The sequence below is a fragment of the Dermacentor silvarum genome, chromosome 8 (assembly GCF_013339745.2).
Source record: "Dermacentor silvarum isolate Dsil-2018 chromosome 8, BIME_Dsil_1.4, whole genome shotgun sequence".
NCBI lineage: Eukaryota > Metazoa > Arthropoda > Arachnida > Ixodida > Ixodidae > Dermacentor > Dermacentor silvarum.
The window spans coordinates 16,400,435-16,415,063 of NC_051161.1; the positions used below are offsets into that span (position 1 = coordinate 16,400,435).

General features: G+C 43.8%; 2 protein-coding genes across 4 annotated transcripts; both read left to right on the plus strand.

Annotated features, from left to right (window-relative positions):
• Window positions 1–4,892: 4,892 nt before the first annotated feature.
• Window positions 4,893–9,452, plus strand: LOC119460679 (uncharacterized). Its single transcript, XM_037721725.2, has 3 exons — window positions 4,893–5,162; window positions 6,129–6,212; window positions 9,207–9,452. The coding sequence occupies exons 1-3, from the start codon at window positions 5,135–5,137 to the stop codon at window positions 9,341–9,343; spliced, it is 249 nt and encodes an 82-aa protein (XP_037577653.1). The 5' UTR covers window positions 4,893–5,134; the 3' UTR covers window positions 9,344–9,452.
• Window positions 9,453–12,105: 2,653 nt separating this feature from the next.
• On the plus strand, window positions 12,106–14,586 carry LOC119460680 (DNA-directed RNA polymerase III subunit RPC10). Of its 3 annotated transcripts, none has more exons than XR_007468276.1 (3): window positions 12,106–12,243; window positions 12,647–12,778; window positions 13,931–14,013. XR_007468276.1 is itself a non-coding variant. In XM_037721726.2 (2 exons), the coding sequence occupies exon 2, from the start codon at window positions 14,038–14,040 to the stop codon at window positions 14,362–14,364; it is 327 nt and encodes a 108-aa protein (XP_037577654.1). In that variant the 5' UTR covers window positions 12,714–12,778; window positions 13,931–14,037; the 3' UTR covers window positions 14,365–14,586. The 3 variants fall into 3 exon arrangements, 1 of the variants encoding a protein (XP_037577654.1); XR_007468277.1 differs by having other exon boundaries at window positions 12,151–12,294; XM_037721726.2 differs by lacking the exon at window positions 12,106–12,243 and having other exon boundaries at window positions 12,714–12,778; window positions 13,931–14,586.
• The last annotated feature ends 43 nt before the right edge of the window (window positions 14,587–14,629 follow it).

A 14,629-nucleotide genomic window follows, 5' to 3' on the forward strand; every position in this document is an offset into this window, starting at 1 on the left:
GATGATGATGATGATGATGTGGTGTCCTAGGTAACATTAGCCAGGCTCTTAAACATAAAAATTTGCGTAGCATGCACTGGACGTGCAACGCTAAAAAGACAGCGGAGCTGATGGGCACCTAGCTAGTCCTGGCTTTTGGGTTAGGCTAAGCACTACCAAGTCATCCCCAGCATTTCCCGAAATTTATTGATTATTGAGTGATTATCAATTAGCTATTGATTGGCTATCAATTGGCTATCGCAAGGTATTGGCCACGTATTTGGGCTAGACTTAGCACTACCAAGTCATTCCCAGCATTTCCCGAAATTTATTGATTATTGATCGATTATCGATTAACTAGTGATTGACTATCGATTGGCTATCGCAAGCTATTGGCCACGTATTTGGGCTAAGCTAAGCACTACCAAGTCATCCCCAGCATTTCCCATGATTTATTGATTATTGATCTATTATCAATTAGCTATCGATTGGCTATCGCAAGGTATTGGCCACGTATTTGGGCTAGACTTAGCACTACCAAGTTATTCCCAGCATTTCCCGAAATTTATTGATTATTGATCGATTATCAATTCGCTATTGATTGGCTATCAATTGGCAATCGCAAGGTATTGGCTACGTATTTGGGCTAGACAGCACTACCAAGTCATCCCCAGCATTTCCCTAAATTTATTGATTATTGATCTAGTATCAATTAGCTATTGATTGGCTATCTATTGGCTATCGCAAGGTATTGGCCACGTACTTGGGCTAGGCTAAGCACTACCAAGTCATCCCCAGCATTATCCGGAATTTATTATTGATCGATTATTGATTAACTAGTGATTGACTATCGATTGGCTATCGCAAGGTATTGGCCGCGTATTTGGGCTAAGCTAATCACTACCAAGTCATCACCAGCATTTCCCGAAATTTATTGATTATTGATCTATTATCAATTAGCTATTGATTGGCTATCGATTGGCTATCGCAAGGTATTGGCCACGGACTTGGGCTAGGCTAAGCACTACCAAGTCATCCCCAGCATTATCCGGAATTTATTATTGATCGATTATTGATTAGCTATTCATTGGCTATCGATTGGCTATTGCAAGGTATTGGCCACGTACTAGGGCTAGGCTAAGCACTACCAAGTCATCCCCAGCATTCTCCGGAATTTATTTATTATTGATCGATTATTGATTAGCTATTGATTGGCTATCAATTGCCTGTCGATGACTGACTAAGCTTAAAGTAGTGCCAACCATGCTTATCTAGACTTACCCAGGCTCAGCTTCGCTAGCTCACAGCGGTATGTGCCATTGCGCTTGGACCCTTTGTGCACGGCCGCCAGGATCGGCCCACATTTTTGGATTCAGCAGACACATTACGCCCGGCTTAAACAGCTCCGCTGTTAAAATATAGAATATGCGAGGACGCGACCAATGGTATTCTGTCAGCAATGACGTACACACCAGAATAACTCTTTTTTTGCATAATTGAAGCAACGATAATTAGAGTAGATTAATTAACGATTTCTTTGGTAATGAATTGAGGACGCAAAGTTTGATAGAAAAGTAGTAATTGTGTTTTAAAACGCCCGATTCAGTTATTTTGAATGTGCAATACCTCGCGTAATTATTTTTTTCCGCGTTACAAAGAAAACGCGCGAAATATGAAAATAACCGCATGATTACGCGTGCCGCGACACCAGCGGTCCCAGCCGTTACTCTGAAGAATTAACCCTGCTCAATGCCTGGCTCGGAGGCCACGTGAAAGTGGCGAGGCGTATTGGCATTGGTCACCGAGATCTGCAAGCTGTCTTTTCCGCGTGAAGCGCAAAGCCAATGTAGTGCGCAGCGGCATTGAGGAAAGGGGGGGGGGGGGGGGGGGGGGGGGGACTAATCAATTGAGCAGAGTTAGTTCTTCCGAGTAACGCATGGGACCGCTGGTGTCGCGGCACGCGTACGCGTAATCATGCGGCCGTTTTCGTATTTCGCGCGTTCTTGTTACAAATTCTCGCGATATCAAATTCTACTACGATTCTCATTCCCGTACGGGAAGCAAAACCGTTGTCGCATGGTGGCGCTTCCGACGCGAGGGCTCTGCGAGGGCAGTGCCTTGCTATTTGAAGCTCGAGCCGGTTGCCTAAGGACGAAAACATATCGGAACAAATATTCGGAACTAGATGAGACATGTGTATGCTGCAGTAAAGATCCAGAGACTACTCAGCACATCCTAATGGAATGCGACGGGATCCACCCAGCGAGAACCGTAGGTAACGTGCAACTCCCAGAAGCGCTTGGGCTTAAAGTGGAAGGAAACATAAACAGATCAGCCGTAGAGATCAGCAAGAGACGATTAGAGTACTGGTGGAAAAAAAAGCAGGGAAAAGATGGATACGACCTGATCTCTTAAAATCATAGGCAGCGGTACAAGGTAAAGTTTTGAAAAAGAAAGATAATGAGAGGTATACAAAAATGCTAGATAAAGAACATGTGTAGTATACCTGATTAAATCAAGCAGGCTAGGTGACTATTTGTCGCCGCCCCGTTTCAAAGGGGATGCCAATAAATTATCATCATCATCATCACTCTCTGGGCTGAAATCTGGAAAGGAGTAATGGTGCCAGCGCTAATGTTCGCAAATGCCATTCTACGCTTAAAATCGGATATCGTGCCAGGGTCGGAAGTTAACCAAAGATCAGCAGGCCGGTTGGCTTTGGGAGCCCACTGTTAAGACCACACATGAGGCAGTGCAAGGTGGCATAGGTCGGCCTTCTTTTCAAGTCAGAGAAGCACAGAGCAAAATTAGTTTTGAGTAAAGACTCGGGAACATGGATGAAAATTAATGGGCGGCTAAAGCGCACAAGTATCTGTATCGGAAAAGCGCGGACACAGAATGGAGGAAGAGGTCGAGAAAGTTGGCAGCCAAGTACAGGATAATTCAAACTGTGAACAGACAACCAGGCGCCATCAGAAAGAAAGTGAGAGCAATAGAGACAGTGAATTGGATGCAAATAATGGAAACAAAAAGGAAAATGAATATTTACAAGAATGAGAAGAAAGAAATTAGAAGGGAAAATCTGTGCGATAACACAAAAGGCAGTGCCTTGCTAGTTGAAGCTCAAGCCGGTTGCCTAAGGACCAAAACATACCGGAGCGAATATTCGGAACTAGATGAGGCATTTGTAAGCTACAGTAAAGATCCGGAGACCACTCAGCACATTCTAATGAAATGCGAAGGGATTCACCCAGCGAGAACCGTAGGTAACGTACAACTTCCAGAAGCGCTTGGGTTTAAAGTGGAAGGAAACATCAACCGATCAGCAGTAGAGATAAGCAAGAGACGATTAGAGTATTGGTGGAAAAATAAGCAGGGAAGAGATTGATACGACCTGATCTCTTAAAATCATAGGTAAAAGTACAAAGGTAATTTTGCAAAAAAAAAAAAAAAGATTAATGAGAGGTATACAAAAATGCTAGGTAAAGAATATGTATGTATAACTGATTAAATCAAGCAGGCTAGGTAACTATTTGTCACCGCCCCGTTTCAAAGGGGATGCCATTAAATCATCATCATCATCTCCACCATATGAGTGTACACCTATATAATATATCTACTTCCTAACGTCTAGATTTCTAGACTATAGACAAATTAAGTAACTATCCCCGTTGAAAATTCGTTAGCTTCAGCCCTAACATCGGATGTTCTCCGATGCTAGGGCTGAAACTAACGAATGAATTTGCTACAGGGAGAGTTACTTAATTTGTCTAGTGTGGAGATCTATAAGTTAATTCGAAAGCAGGTGAACGCAGGGGACAGTCGGTGGATACAAACCACTATTGCAATGAGTTGTAACACATTACAGTAATGCGCGTTACAGTTTAGCATTCGAACCAAGTCACGATCGATCATCAATGAGAAAGTAAGCCTCAGACTTTCAGATCAAACACATACGCAGCTTCTCATAATTCTCGTTTTTCACTATTATTGAAGCCGTTCATGAATGCAAATAATAATAATAATAATAATAATAATAATAATAATAATAATAATAATAATAGCGTGAAGCGAGTGGGTGATGTGAAAATCGCGTGCTTAGAAGTGTGCTTACTACCGTTCGTTGCCATGGTGAGCGCGCAGGGACTGCGCTCAGTGGGGAGCACGCAGATTATTTCGATACCGACAATGCCTTAAAAAAACAAAAAAAAAAGGCACGCAGACTATGAAAGTAAGCCGCAGAACCTTACTTATATACCACAGCACACACAAAAAAAAAACCTGGGCGAGTTTATGCGTATCCATAATTCGAATAGCGAGCGGGCAACATCAATGGAAAAGGAGACACACCGGGCACTGGGAAATTAGCCATTGAAAGAAATAGATATGTACTTAAACAGAACACACCATACACGCATATGCTATGGTGTCTGCAATGTGCACAAATGATTATTCACTCTTCTTATATTTAAAGAGTGATCCAACAAACAATATCTTGTTGTACATGTGTGCGTGTGTGAACGAGAAGGATGAGGGGGAACCGAGGAGCCCGAGCTTTGTTGATCCCTGCCATATAAAACCAACATATATTAGAGCTCGCGTGTGTGTGTTATGTGCATAAATTAGCACATCAATTGTAATCAAATACGCACAGGGTTGTTACTTCATGCAGTTACGCTGAACAGTCGCAGCTCATTCTTTTAGGTCTACGCGCACCTACCGACGTCCTGCCGACACTGGCGGCGGCGAAGCGGCGAGACCCCGCTCGCGCATACGGGACCGTTATCGGCCTCAGGTGGAGTTCGCTCTGCAGCCCCGCACACAACGCAACGGCCGGTGACGGCGTTGTTTGCGCCGAGGCGTCGTCACCTAAAAAAGAACCAATAAAACGCGGTGAGGAGGAATGCTCCAAAGGTCTCCGTATGCGAGAGACTCGGCCGTTGAGGGAGCCCCGCCTCGAGACAGCTTAGATAAGGCTTTGCAGCGCTGCGAGTTCTTGGCCCTTTCGGAATTATTTCGATCGCTGTGAGTCGTTGACCAGACGAACGATACTCGACAGCTTTCCGCGAGCTACTATACTGTCGACGACGGCAGAAAAGCACTGAGACATCCTCGGAGGACTTCGTTCGAGTGACACCTGTAGCCGTGCATCGCGATGGAATTACTACTAGCCACGCTGCTGGGTGAGTGGTCGAGAACGCGGTCTACGCCCTTGCGTTGAACGTTGGGCGCCATGGTAGCCACCTTTGGCGTCGAACGTACGATCCGTGCACAGCGCCGTCGCGTTACGGTTTGTTCGATGAAAACATAATGGTCCTCATAACATGGACTACCTGACGTTCTCTGTTGTTATTGTGTAGATACTAAAGGTAGGACAATACCAGCGCCGGTAATGGCACGTATGTCGAAGCCTTTTCGGCTTTTCAATGTATGCGGCCTAAAATCGCATTTCAAGTTACTACTAGCAGTAGCAAGCAGCAAGTTACTACCAGACTAATTAGCTTACTTCTTTCTTATCTTTTTTTCACCGCATACCGCAAGTAAAATATGGCGTAGTGTTGTTTCCTCATTTAAGCAAAGGCGAGAACGAATTGACAAGAGTCCCTGTACGCGAACACTCGTGTGCTATCTCTCATGATTCGATGCAATGTAAAAATTCGATAGATTTATCACTGGATAACTTGAATGTAAACCTAGCATGTCCGACTCGCTCAATTTGACCAGCTTTGCCTCACCAGCGACTTGAACGTCAAGTTTAGGCTTGTCTCTAAGAAATATGTCACGAAGATTTCTGTACAGCGATAAGACAGCCTTTGCCTCGTGAATGTATACAATGGATACTCTTCAGGAGGAACTTGTATCCATACGAATATCTTACAGAAGTGGAAATGCGAAAAAAAATAGGAAAACAGACACGTTACGCATGGCGGAAACGTTTACCCACAATAGATAACGATTCAGGCGCGACTGCGTCCATGGCTTCCAGGGTTGTGAGTCACGCATCTTGGAAAGCGTCCGTGTCGATCTATTTCAACCCAACAGGACAGCGCTCGTCCTGTTGTGTCTGTTTTCGTTTCCTGTTCTCGTTTTCTTCGCGCTGCTTCAAGTTATACTCAAGTTTTACTTCACCCCGTTTTGCCGTCTTTCAGGCCTTATAGCCATTGTCACTGAAGTTACCGCTCAGGGTGCCGGTGGATACGACTTCAACGCCCAGAGCGAAGGGCAGCTAACCGGTGAGTTGCCTCAACATTACTATGCAATCCTACTTTTATTTATTTTTTAGGGAATGTGTGAGCGCACTTTGAAGCAAGACACGTGCTGCAGCTGCAAAACTGCAAGACATCCTGTGCCAACCTGACCTTTTGACCCATATATGTCTAATATTGGATAGTCAAATGAATCAACTTATGCGCCTTCACAAAACGGTTGGAACAACCATGGAATTCAGCACACAATCGCTGACTTACTTTGATTTTAAGGTCAGATAGCAATGCTTGTTTCCAGGCTATCATTATGCTGCTTGGAAGATCATAGTTTGCAGTCAAAGTTGGCGATTTGACTTTGGGGTGTCAGACGCAATCTGTGTTTTTCAGCATCAGCGTGTCAGTTGTCAGTATGCATGAACGATGGAGTTCGTTGTCTTGAACAAAGCAGCTGTGAAAGGTAACCTTGCAATGTCTGGTACACTGACAACCATGAGGAGACACAAGAACATCATTGTGCACTTTTCAAAAATAATAATCGCGTGACTTCTACATGTTCAATAGAAAAGCCACTGCGAAGCGTTATCGTTACAGCTGTCTCCTTATACCTGTATTTCTTAGAAACTACTTGAAGACTTATGAGGCTTGTATTAACTTGCTTGAGCGATTATATAAAATTGTAGCTTGCCGCATGTGATTCACAAGTACACGTGTTCAATGCCACATTGAACGAGTACAGTATACACGCGTACAATGTTCACAGGCCCGGGCACGGCGACTGTGGCACGTCGTATAATTTTTAAGTGATTCGAGATTTAAAAACCTGCCAATTCGGATCGCTCGGTATGTTTCGTTTGCGTCGGAACGCCTCGAGCGGAGCCGCTCCAAGCCTAACTTAAACGCGCGGTGTCGCTTCGAAATTGAACGATGTATAAGTCTCATACAACTATCATTTCTCATACAACTAGCTACCAGTTATGATAAAGAAAAAACACATTGCGGTGTGTCGTGGCAAGTCAGTATTATAGCGAGCTTTCAGATTGGAATTTCAACCCGGCAGCTGCTTGAGTAATGCATGTTTTACCTTATAATGCACGCGTTACATGCCTGGTTATATCAAATGAGGTTGGTTATATATCCCAAGGGGGTATAAAATGGTTATATCTGCCCCGTGTATGTACGTGCTGTAAACCCTTCGGGAAGCTAAATAATAAACATCATGTCGGCAAGCAATAATCCTTGATGCCAAATCCTACCTTGTAACTCTTACTAGTCGCGCTAGTTGAAGTACGTTAGAAGGCATACGCCGACGAAGAAACAATTTCTTATGCTGCAGCTACACTGCGCTTTTTACTATTGCTGAAGAAATATTTCATTAAGAGCTGCGAAGGAAACTTGCAGAAGACATATGTAGACGGCAAGGACACACATGCCTGTCGCTATGGATTTGTATATGCGATATGGGAAAGAAACAGTTGTGCAGTTCACGCGATCGACATTTTAAAGGGACGCCAATAAGAAAATTAAGTTGAGCTGTATAAGCAAATTGTTCTACTGGAACTCAGAAAAAAAAAGAAAAGAAAGAAAGGAACCCTCACCGTAAGAGGAAGTTTGGTAAACCAGAAAAGACGAAAAAAACGAAACACGGGTGGCCCGACGCCGCCTTGAAGTTCTCGCCATGGCGTCATCAATTTCGAGGGCATCTGCCCGGGCCTAGTTAATTGTTTATCGATAAAGAAGGACAGAATGGTACTATAACGGAGCCAAATACTGAACATAGCTAGTTTAGAGAACCTTTATGACTCCACAACGGCACAAACACGATAAATTTATTTTGAAACCCATGACGTCACAGTGGCGAACGGCGGCGTAGTTCCGGTGCGCGATCTTAAGAAATTGAAGTCTGGCTTTCATTTTTTTTTTAATCCAGTAATCAAATTATTACCGTGAAATTAACAAAAAAGAACGTTTTAAAGAACGGGTTGAAAGAACCCAGCTAGCGGTTTCACTTACTAAAGGTGGGATTTTGCTCCTATCACGCAGTCATGTGCCGCCAAACAACGTGTTAAGCCACCTGCGTTCATGCCGGCGTGGCCAAGCGTCCAAAAACTCTTTCCACCGACGAAGGGCGATTGTACAGTCTGTCAAGGGCGGTCAGGAGTTCCCTTCGCACAAAATATCCAAGGCATTCGCAATGAGTTATTAGTTAGCTCAGCGTTAGTTAGTCAAACTAACGCCGAGCCAAAGGTGACAAAAAATGTGTTGACTCAGTCCGTGGTACCAAAGCGGAAGGCGGAGCTGCGGACGCGATTTCAAACTAAAGCTGGACCAAGTAGTACAGTTTGCCTCGAGGCCAGCGACGGCGACGGGATTAAGGGTGAAAATATCCCCACGCTCATCTGCCACAGCAGGGAGAAACCGGCCACCGTAGGAGAGGAGCGTGTGATATGAGGTACGGTACCGTTCAGCCATGCCTGTGGGCCGTGTTTGTCTTGCACGCCGACTTTGGCTTAGGCGGCATGACGACGTCTTATGTCAGTAATCACTGGGCAAGTTAATAATAATAATAATAATAATAATAATAATAATAATAATAATAATAATAATAATAATAATAATAATAATAATAATAATAGTTTTATTTAGTTCTGAATAGAAGATTGTCAGGCGACAACGTCTGAATCTTTAGGATGAGGCTAGTTATGGGTGGATGCAGTGGTATGCAAAGGAGAAAAAGCGATGCAGACACGAGCACGATCATTTTTGTGTTACATTAAAAAGACAAACTTCGTGAGAAAGAGTAAAAGAGAGAGAGAGAAAGGCAAAGAATCAACAACGGCTTTTGTCGTATCGGAGGCAGTTTGTGTCGCAAGCGCTCCACTTTAAGACAGGGACAGTTCTATCGTGACGACTGCACTGTCTGCCACAAGTCAATAAGTTTGTGATATAAACCTCTGCAGTAGCTTGCCAATTCATCTGTCGTCGTTTACATATTGGTTTGACATGTCTTTCCCGCACATGCAGGCCAGCTTTCACCACTACAAGTGGCCGGAATATCGATGGTGGTCGTCGCATGCCTTGGTGCTGCGGTCGTGTCCATGTTCTTCTGCTACTACGTCTACAAGAAGAACAAGGAGAACCTCGCCTTGCCCAGATACTGAACCATGTCGAGAACCGTCGGCTGAAGGACGACGCTTTGATGTATATAGATGAAAAGAACTACATAATCATGCTTGTCATCCTCCGCAGCTTGAGCTTTCTTTCATCCTTAATAAATTTCTTGTGCTTTCACCAGAATAAAGGTCCTTTTGTACGATTCGGTGCACTGAGCTTGAAACGGTCAAGGACGTCGATCACTTTAGACAAAAAGGACGCAGCTTCCCACCTATGTACACGCTTTGAGGCAGCTTAAAGAAATACTGAGGCAGTGCGCATATGTCAAACTAACACAAACGCTTGCAGGTTGCAATAATTCCTTCAAACGAATTATTGAGAAAAAAATCCGCAACCATTATAGTCAACTTGTACAGCATAAAAAAATAAGAAATATCCGGTGTAGCTCCGGCCACGCGACGGCACTGGTTCCGCACAAGTACATCAAGCTTGCACGTACCAAATTGCACGTATTTAATTACTTGTAATCAATTACATTTCTAGTAACTTTGTATTTAATCCGTTAGCTTTTTACTCGGTAACGCTCACCGTAATCCAATTGCTGTTTGCTTTTTTTTCAGCAACCAGTTACATTATTGATTGATGAGATAAGTTGTGACAGACGACACAACTTTGAGCACTTCGTCCTGCAGCGGACATAAATATAGGCTGATGATGAATTAATAAATTGGAGGGCGCTTAAGCTTCGCCTTTAAGAGTGGAACGCGATAGCGTTATCGGGCTCCGTTCGCATCACATTTTTCTTTATGAGTAGGCTTCACTGCAACACACAACGTGGGAAAGACAGCTTACAAAGACCAAGCTTACACTGATCCCCTTAAAGTTGGCTTGACTTTTAAACACAAATGCATTGCTGGGAAGACATGTTTACATGAGCAATCTAAGCAGCCTTATATCAAAATGCGAAGGTCCTCTTTTTTATTGTTTTATTAATTGTTTGCTGTTCCCCGAGGCGCGCGCGTGTCCAAAATTCAATTTTTGTTCACTAACGCCTTGCGCCACGCGGAGGGCCTGTGTGGTCGGGGTGGTTCGGGATGATGTGGTTCGGCATGATTATTTCCGCCAGACGCCGATCTTTAACGCCGATGCCGCAGCCGACGCCAGATTTTCTGTGACACGGGGCCCTTAACGCTGTCGCGTTAGAAGAAAAAAGAAAGTAGCACGTTTTTATGTGGCGCGATGCGCCACCACGTCTGAGCGCTCATATTTAGTCAGTTTAGATTTCGTTTTTTTGCCATTGTCATTGCATATTTTCTGACTTTTGTAAGCTGATTTGTCCGTGCGGTTACGTTACAAGTTGTTCGTATGTGCTGACACCACCCTTCCCTCCAAGCACACACATGTCGCCACGAGTCGGCACGAGTCAGGCCATACAAGCTTTGCTTGACAAAAAGAAAAGAAGAAGAAATACGCGCTATCGCAACCAGAGGAAGGGCCGCAGTCACAACTAGAGGTCATGCAAAACTGCATCTGTCTGTCGGGTGTTATAAAAGTGACAGCGCGCAAATAACTATAATGCTTGCGTGTCGATTTCCGACCTGTTTCACTGCCACAAGCAATCGATGGCGCAATACAGAACCACTCATGCGTTTATTTTACCTCAATTTTCAATGTTTTCGTGCAAATTGAGAGCACAATTGCAGGGTGTGCGATGTTGATACCACCTGTGTATTTGCAAGCGACAAGGACAGAATGGATGTATGCACAATTTATATTTAATAAGACGTCTTCTCTGGCAAGTTGGTGCGATTTGGAAAACATGATCTTTGGGCGCTAAAAGGACACACGCAAAGGAGAAAAACGCAGACACATAGAACGCTGTGTTTCTCCCTTGTGTGCGTTTCTTTAGCACCCAAAAATCATGTTTTACAGTTTATATGCATAAATATAGTGCTATCGTGCAATCAGCCTTTACACACAATTACTTTATTTTGGCGACGGCTCTATCAGGAAACCAAGGGGAATTTGCATCGTGGGAGAGCAAGATAAGTAGGCGTGTGCGAATATTCGAAACATTCGAATAACGAATCGAATAGCCACTATTCGTAAATACGAATGTTTTTCGAATATTTCAACGCGTCAACTGCACCCAATTAAATATAATATTGGAGCAAAAGTACGGTAAATTTCCGCCCCCGCGAGCATAAAACCCGAGAACTTGCGTAGTGGAGAAGGCTACGTCGCTTAAGTAAACGTACTTTACATGCTATCAGCGGTCATTCGCGCTTTCTGAAAAGTCCTGGGCATGCGAAGAAACTACTTGTTTGCTCCTAATGTACTTTTAATAAACAACGCTTCATAACTTACTATGTAATGACAGAAACTTGCTAACTTTAAGGATACTAGGATGTGGACAACGTTTTATATCAATTGTGACAACGGCTGTTCATTATTCGCAAAATTATGCGAAAGCGTTTTCCATATTAGATTCTGTTCGCTACTGACAGAATTCGATTCGTATTCGATTCGGTCTCAAAAATCAGTATTCGCACACCCCTAAAGCAAAGTAAGAATGGTTCGGCGTTGGCGCCATGGTTTGCTGGCGGCAGAAGAACAAGTCAGACATGCAGTGCATTATATTTATTTCTTATTATCCCAGCACCAAACACCATAACACTAGAGAGGCTAGCCTCTCTAATAACACTGCGATAAATTTTCCAAGCGCGCAAGGTTTCGAATGGCGCCGTTCCACAGTTGCAAGAACGCGTCGCACCATAAACTCCCCTTCCTGAATTCGCAGTGCCATCGCTAGCAGCGGAGCCATACAAGTCGAAGCGAGCCGAAGAAAAATCCAAGCCGGATTAGTGCTGTTGGTGTTGTGACTGTTGACTGACGATTGCTTGCGTTGGTACCGTGCCCATGTTCTCGCGATAAATAATGACGAATGGTTAGTATTTGCGTCATCCAGTTCACGCGCAGAGTGCTCACCTTACGAAATGTATTCACCGATACACATACATGAGATGTGGATAAAGGGCGTTATCGCCTAACAAACTTCCCATAATGCGACGTGTTCGGCATGCAGAGTTCCCCATTGCACTTCCTATGAACATGTGGTTTTAGCTTCCCAATCACGGTGCAGCGCGACTAGTCTTTTGGTACTATATTGCTCGATGATAGGAACACGAACGTCGATAACGCTATCTTCGACTTCTTTGTTCATTAGTTTTTAGACACTGAATTTTGTCTTGTACAGGCAGCATCATTCATCGTTCAGTTGTCAGATATATTGCATGCATAAGCAGTTGTAGCTTGCGCCAGCATACATAGAAATATTTGCACTCTTGCAGCGTACACCTTTGATGGCCTGGTGGTGTTTGGACTCTTGGTGATTTGCACCTGCGCTTATATGCGCAGAGTTCCCCGGTTGAAGCAGTGGTTTCTTTCTGAGAAGAAGGGATTTTGGGGCGTATTTTACAAAGGTAAGAGTAAAATTGGCAAATTACACTTCCAAATGAAGTAAAGCCTGCTCTTTGGTAATGATGAATATATTGTTTTGCTGAGTATGAAAAGGGGGGGATCATATATCATGATCTCAAATTTAGTGACCATTTGCATTAATGTGACCATTTGCCGTTAACATGTGTGTGACGTGCTGGAATTGTGACGCGACATGTGCCATAGTCTCATTCACGTAAACGCGGCTACTAAAAGGGCTACAACCATTTGTTCACTCAAGGCCTGAAGACACTCAATATATGACATATCCTGGTTCTTGCTTGACTGTTAAGCGAAAAGTAAGATATATGATTAATATTGCGATAGATCGTGATCACTTGCTCACACAAGGCAGGTAGTGTTCATTAGTTTCGTAACCGCCTTTAATTATACTTACCCTTTACAAAAAAAAAAAAAAAAAAAAAAACGAAACTTTGGGGACAGACTGGGTTTAACCTGATATTCAAAAAACCTCTTTCAGGGTGCAAAAATCAGGAGTTATAGGGGTCTACCCGAAAACAAAGAACTGAGTAATGTTTAATGCTTGCATACAAGTGTGTGCTATGCTAACAAGACAGGTTTTCGGGAAGATGAAGGTTTGAGCTGATCAGCACTGGCGGAATAATGGCAATCTCAGCCTGAATCCAACGTTTAGACGAGGGCGTTTGCCCTGGGTTGAGATAATATAACAATTCTATTACAATCATTTTCCTTTTAGCGCTTCAGTGGTCTGAGCTGCACCCCGCCCATGTTATCATTGTGATCAGCCAGTCATGAATGGTGGGATGTAAGAAAAGTAGAATTGAGCGAAAGATACCCTTACATTGTACCAGCCCTGACGTAAGACTAGCCCACTTGTCAAAACCTCCGTTCCAGCCTGAGGCTTCCCTTTTTTGTCCACTAGGGCGAGATTATGCAAGCATCTTGCTTTCTGAATGTTCGCTTGCCCTCTCGGGATTCACTGGGTGTCACGCTTTTGTCTGTACTACGGGGTGGGAGCATAGTGCCCGGCGAACCATGAGGGCATGCGAATGTTGTCACTAGTATATGCTATGTATCATATAACTTTAGCTGAGAACAATTTTGTGCGTGGCCATGTTTGTTTCACATCAGTTATTGTGTTTCGTTTTTTCCAGCATCAGTTATAGGCACACGACTGCACTTCTTCGTCTCTGTAAGCTGTGTCCTGGCTGGCTGTTACCTGCTTTTCATTAAGTGATTGGGAAAGAAATAACTGTTGAAGATGCTTCTATTTTGCCCAACCTGTTCCAACATTCTCATCGTAGAGGAAGGCCTCAGCTGCTTTCGGTTTGCCTGCAACACATGTCCATACGTGTACAACATCAAGCAGAAGATGTCAAACCGCAAGTACCCGCGGCTCAAGGATGTTGACGACGTGCTCGGAGGTGCTGCTGCGTGGGAGAATGTGGATTCAACCGAGGAAAAATGCCCCAAGTGCAGCCATAGCCGTGCCTATTTCATGCAGATTCAAACACGATCAGCCGATGAGCCCATGACTACATTCTACAAGTGCTGCAGTCCTCAGTGTGGGCATCAATGGAGAGACTGACCACTTTCTTTCCTTTCCGTTTCTTGGATGAAAGGCTGCATGCATGTAGCAGCAGCACGATTTCTTTATGCTGCATTCTGCAAGAAAATATCTATAATATAACACAAGAAAAATGGATATTATACTTTCGTGATTCCTTGTACTGGTTTAAAAATGGACAGTGGCACACATGGTGGTGGTGTGGTGCCTGTCATTCCTGAATAAATTCATTAATGCTTTTGTCTCATTGGTTTATATGAGGTTATTGTGAATAAAAATGAATGTT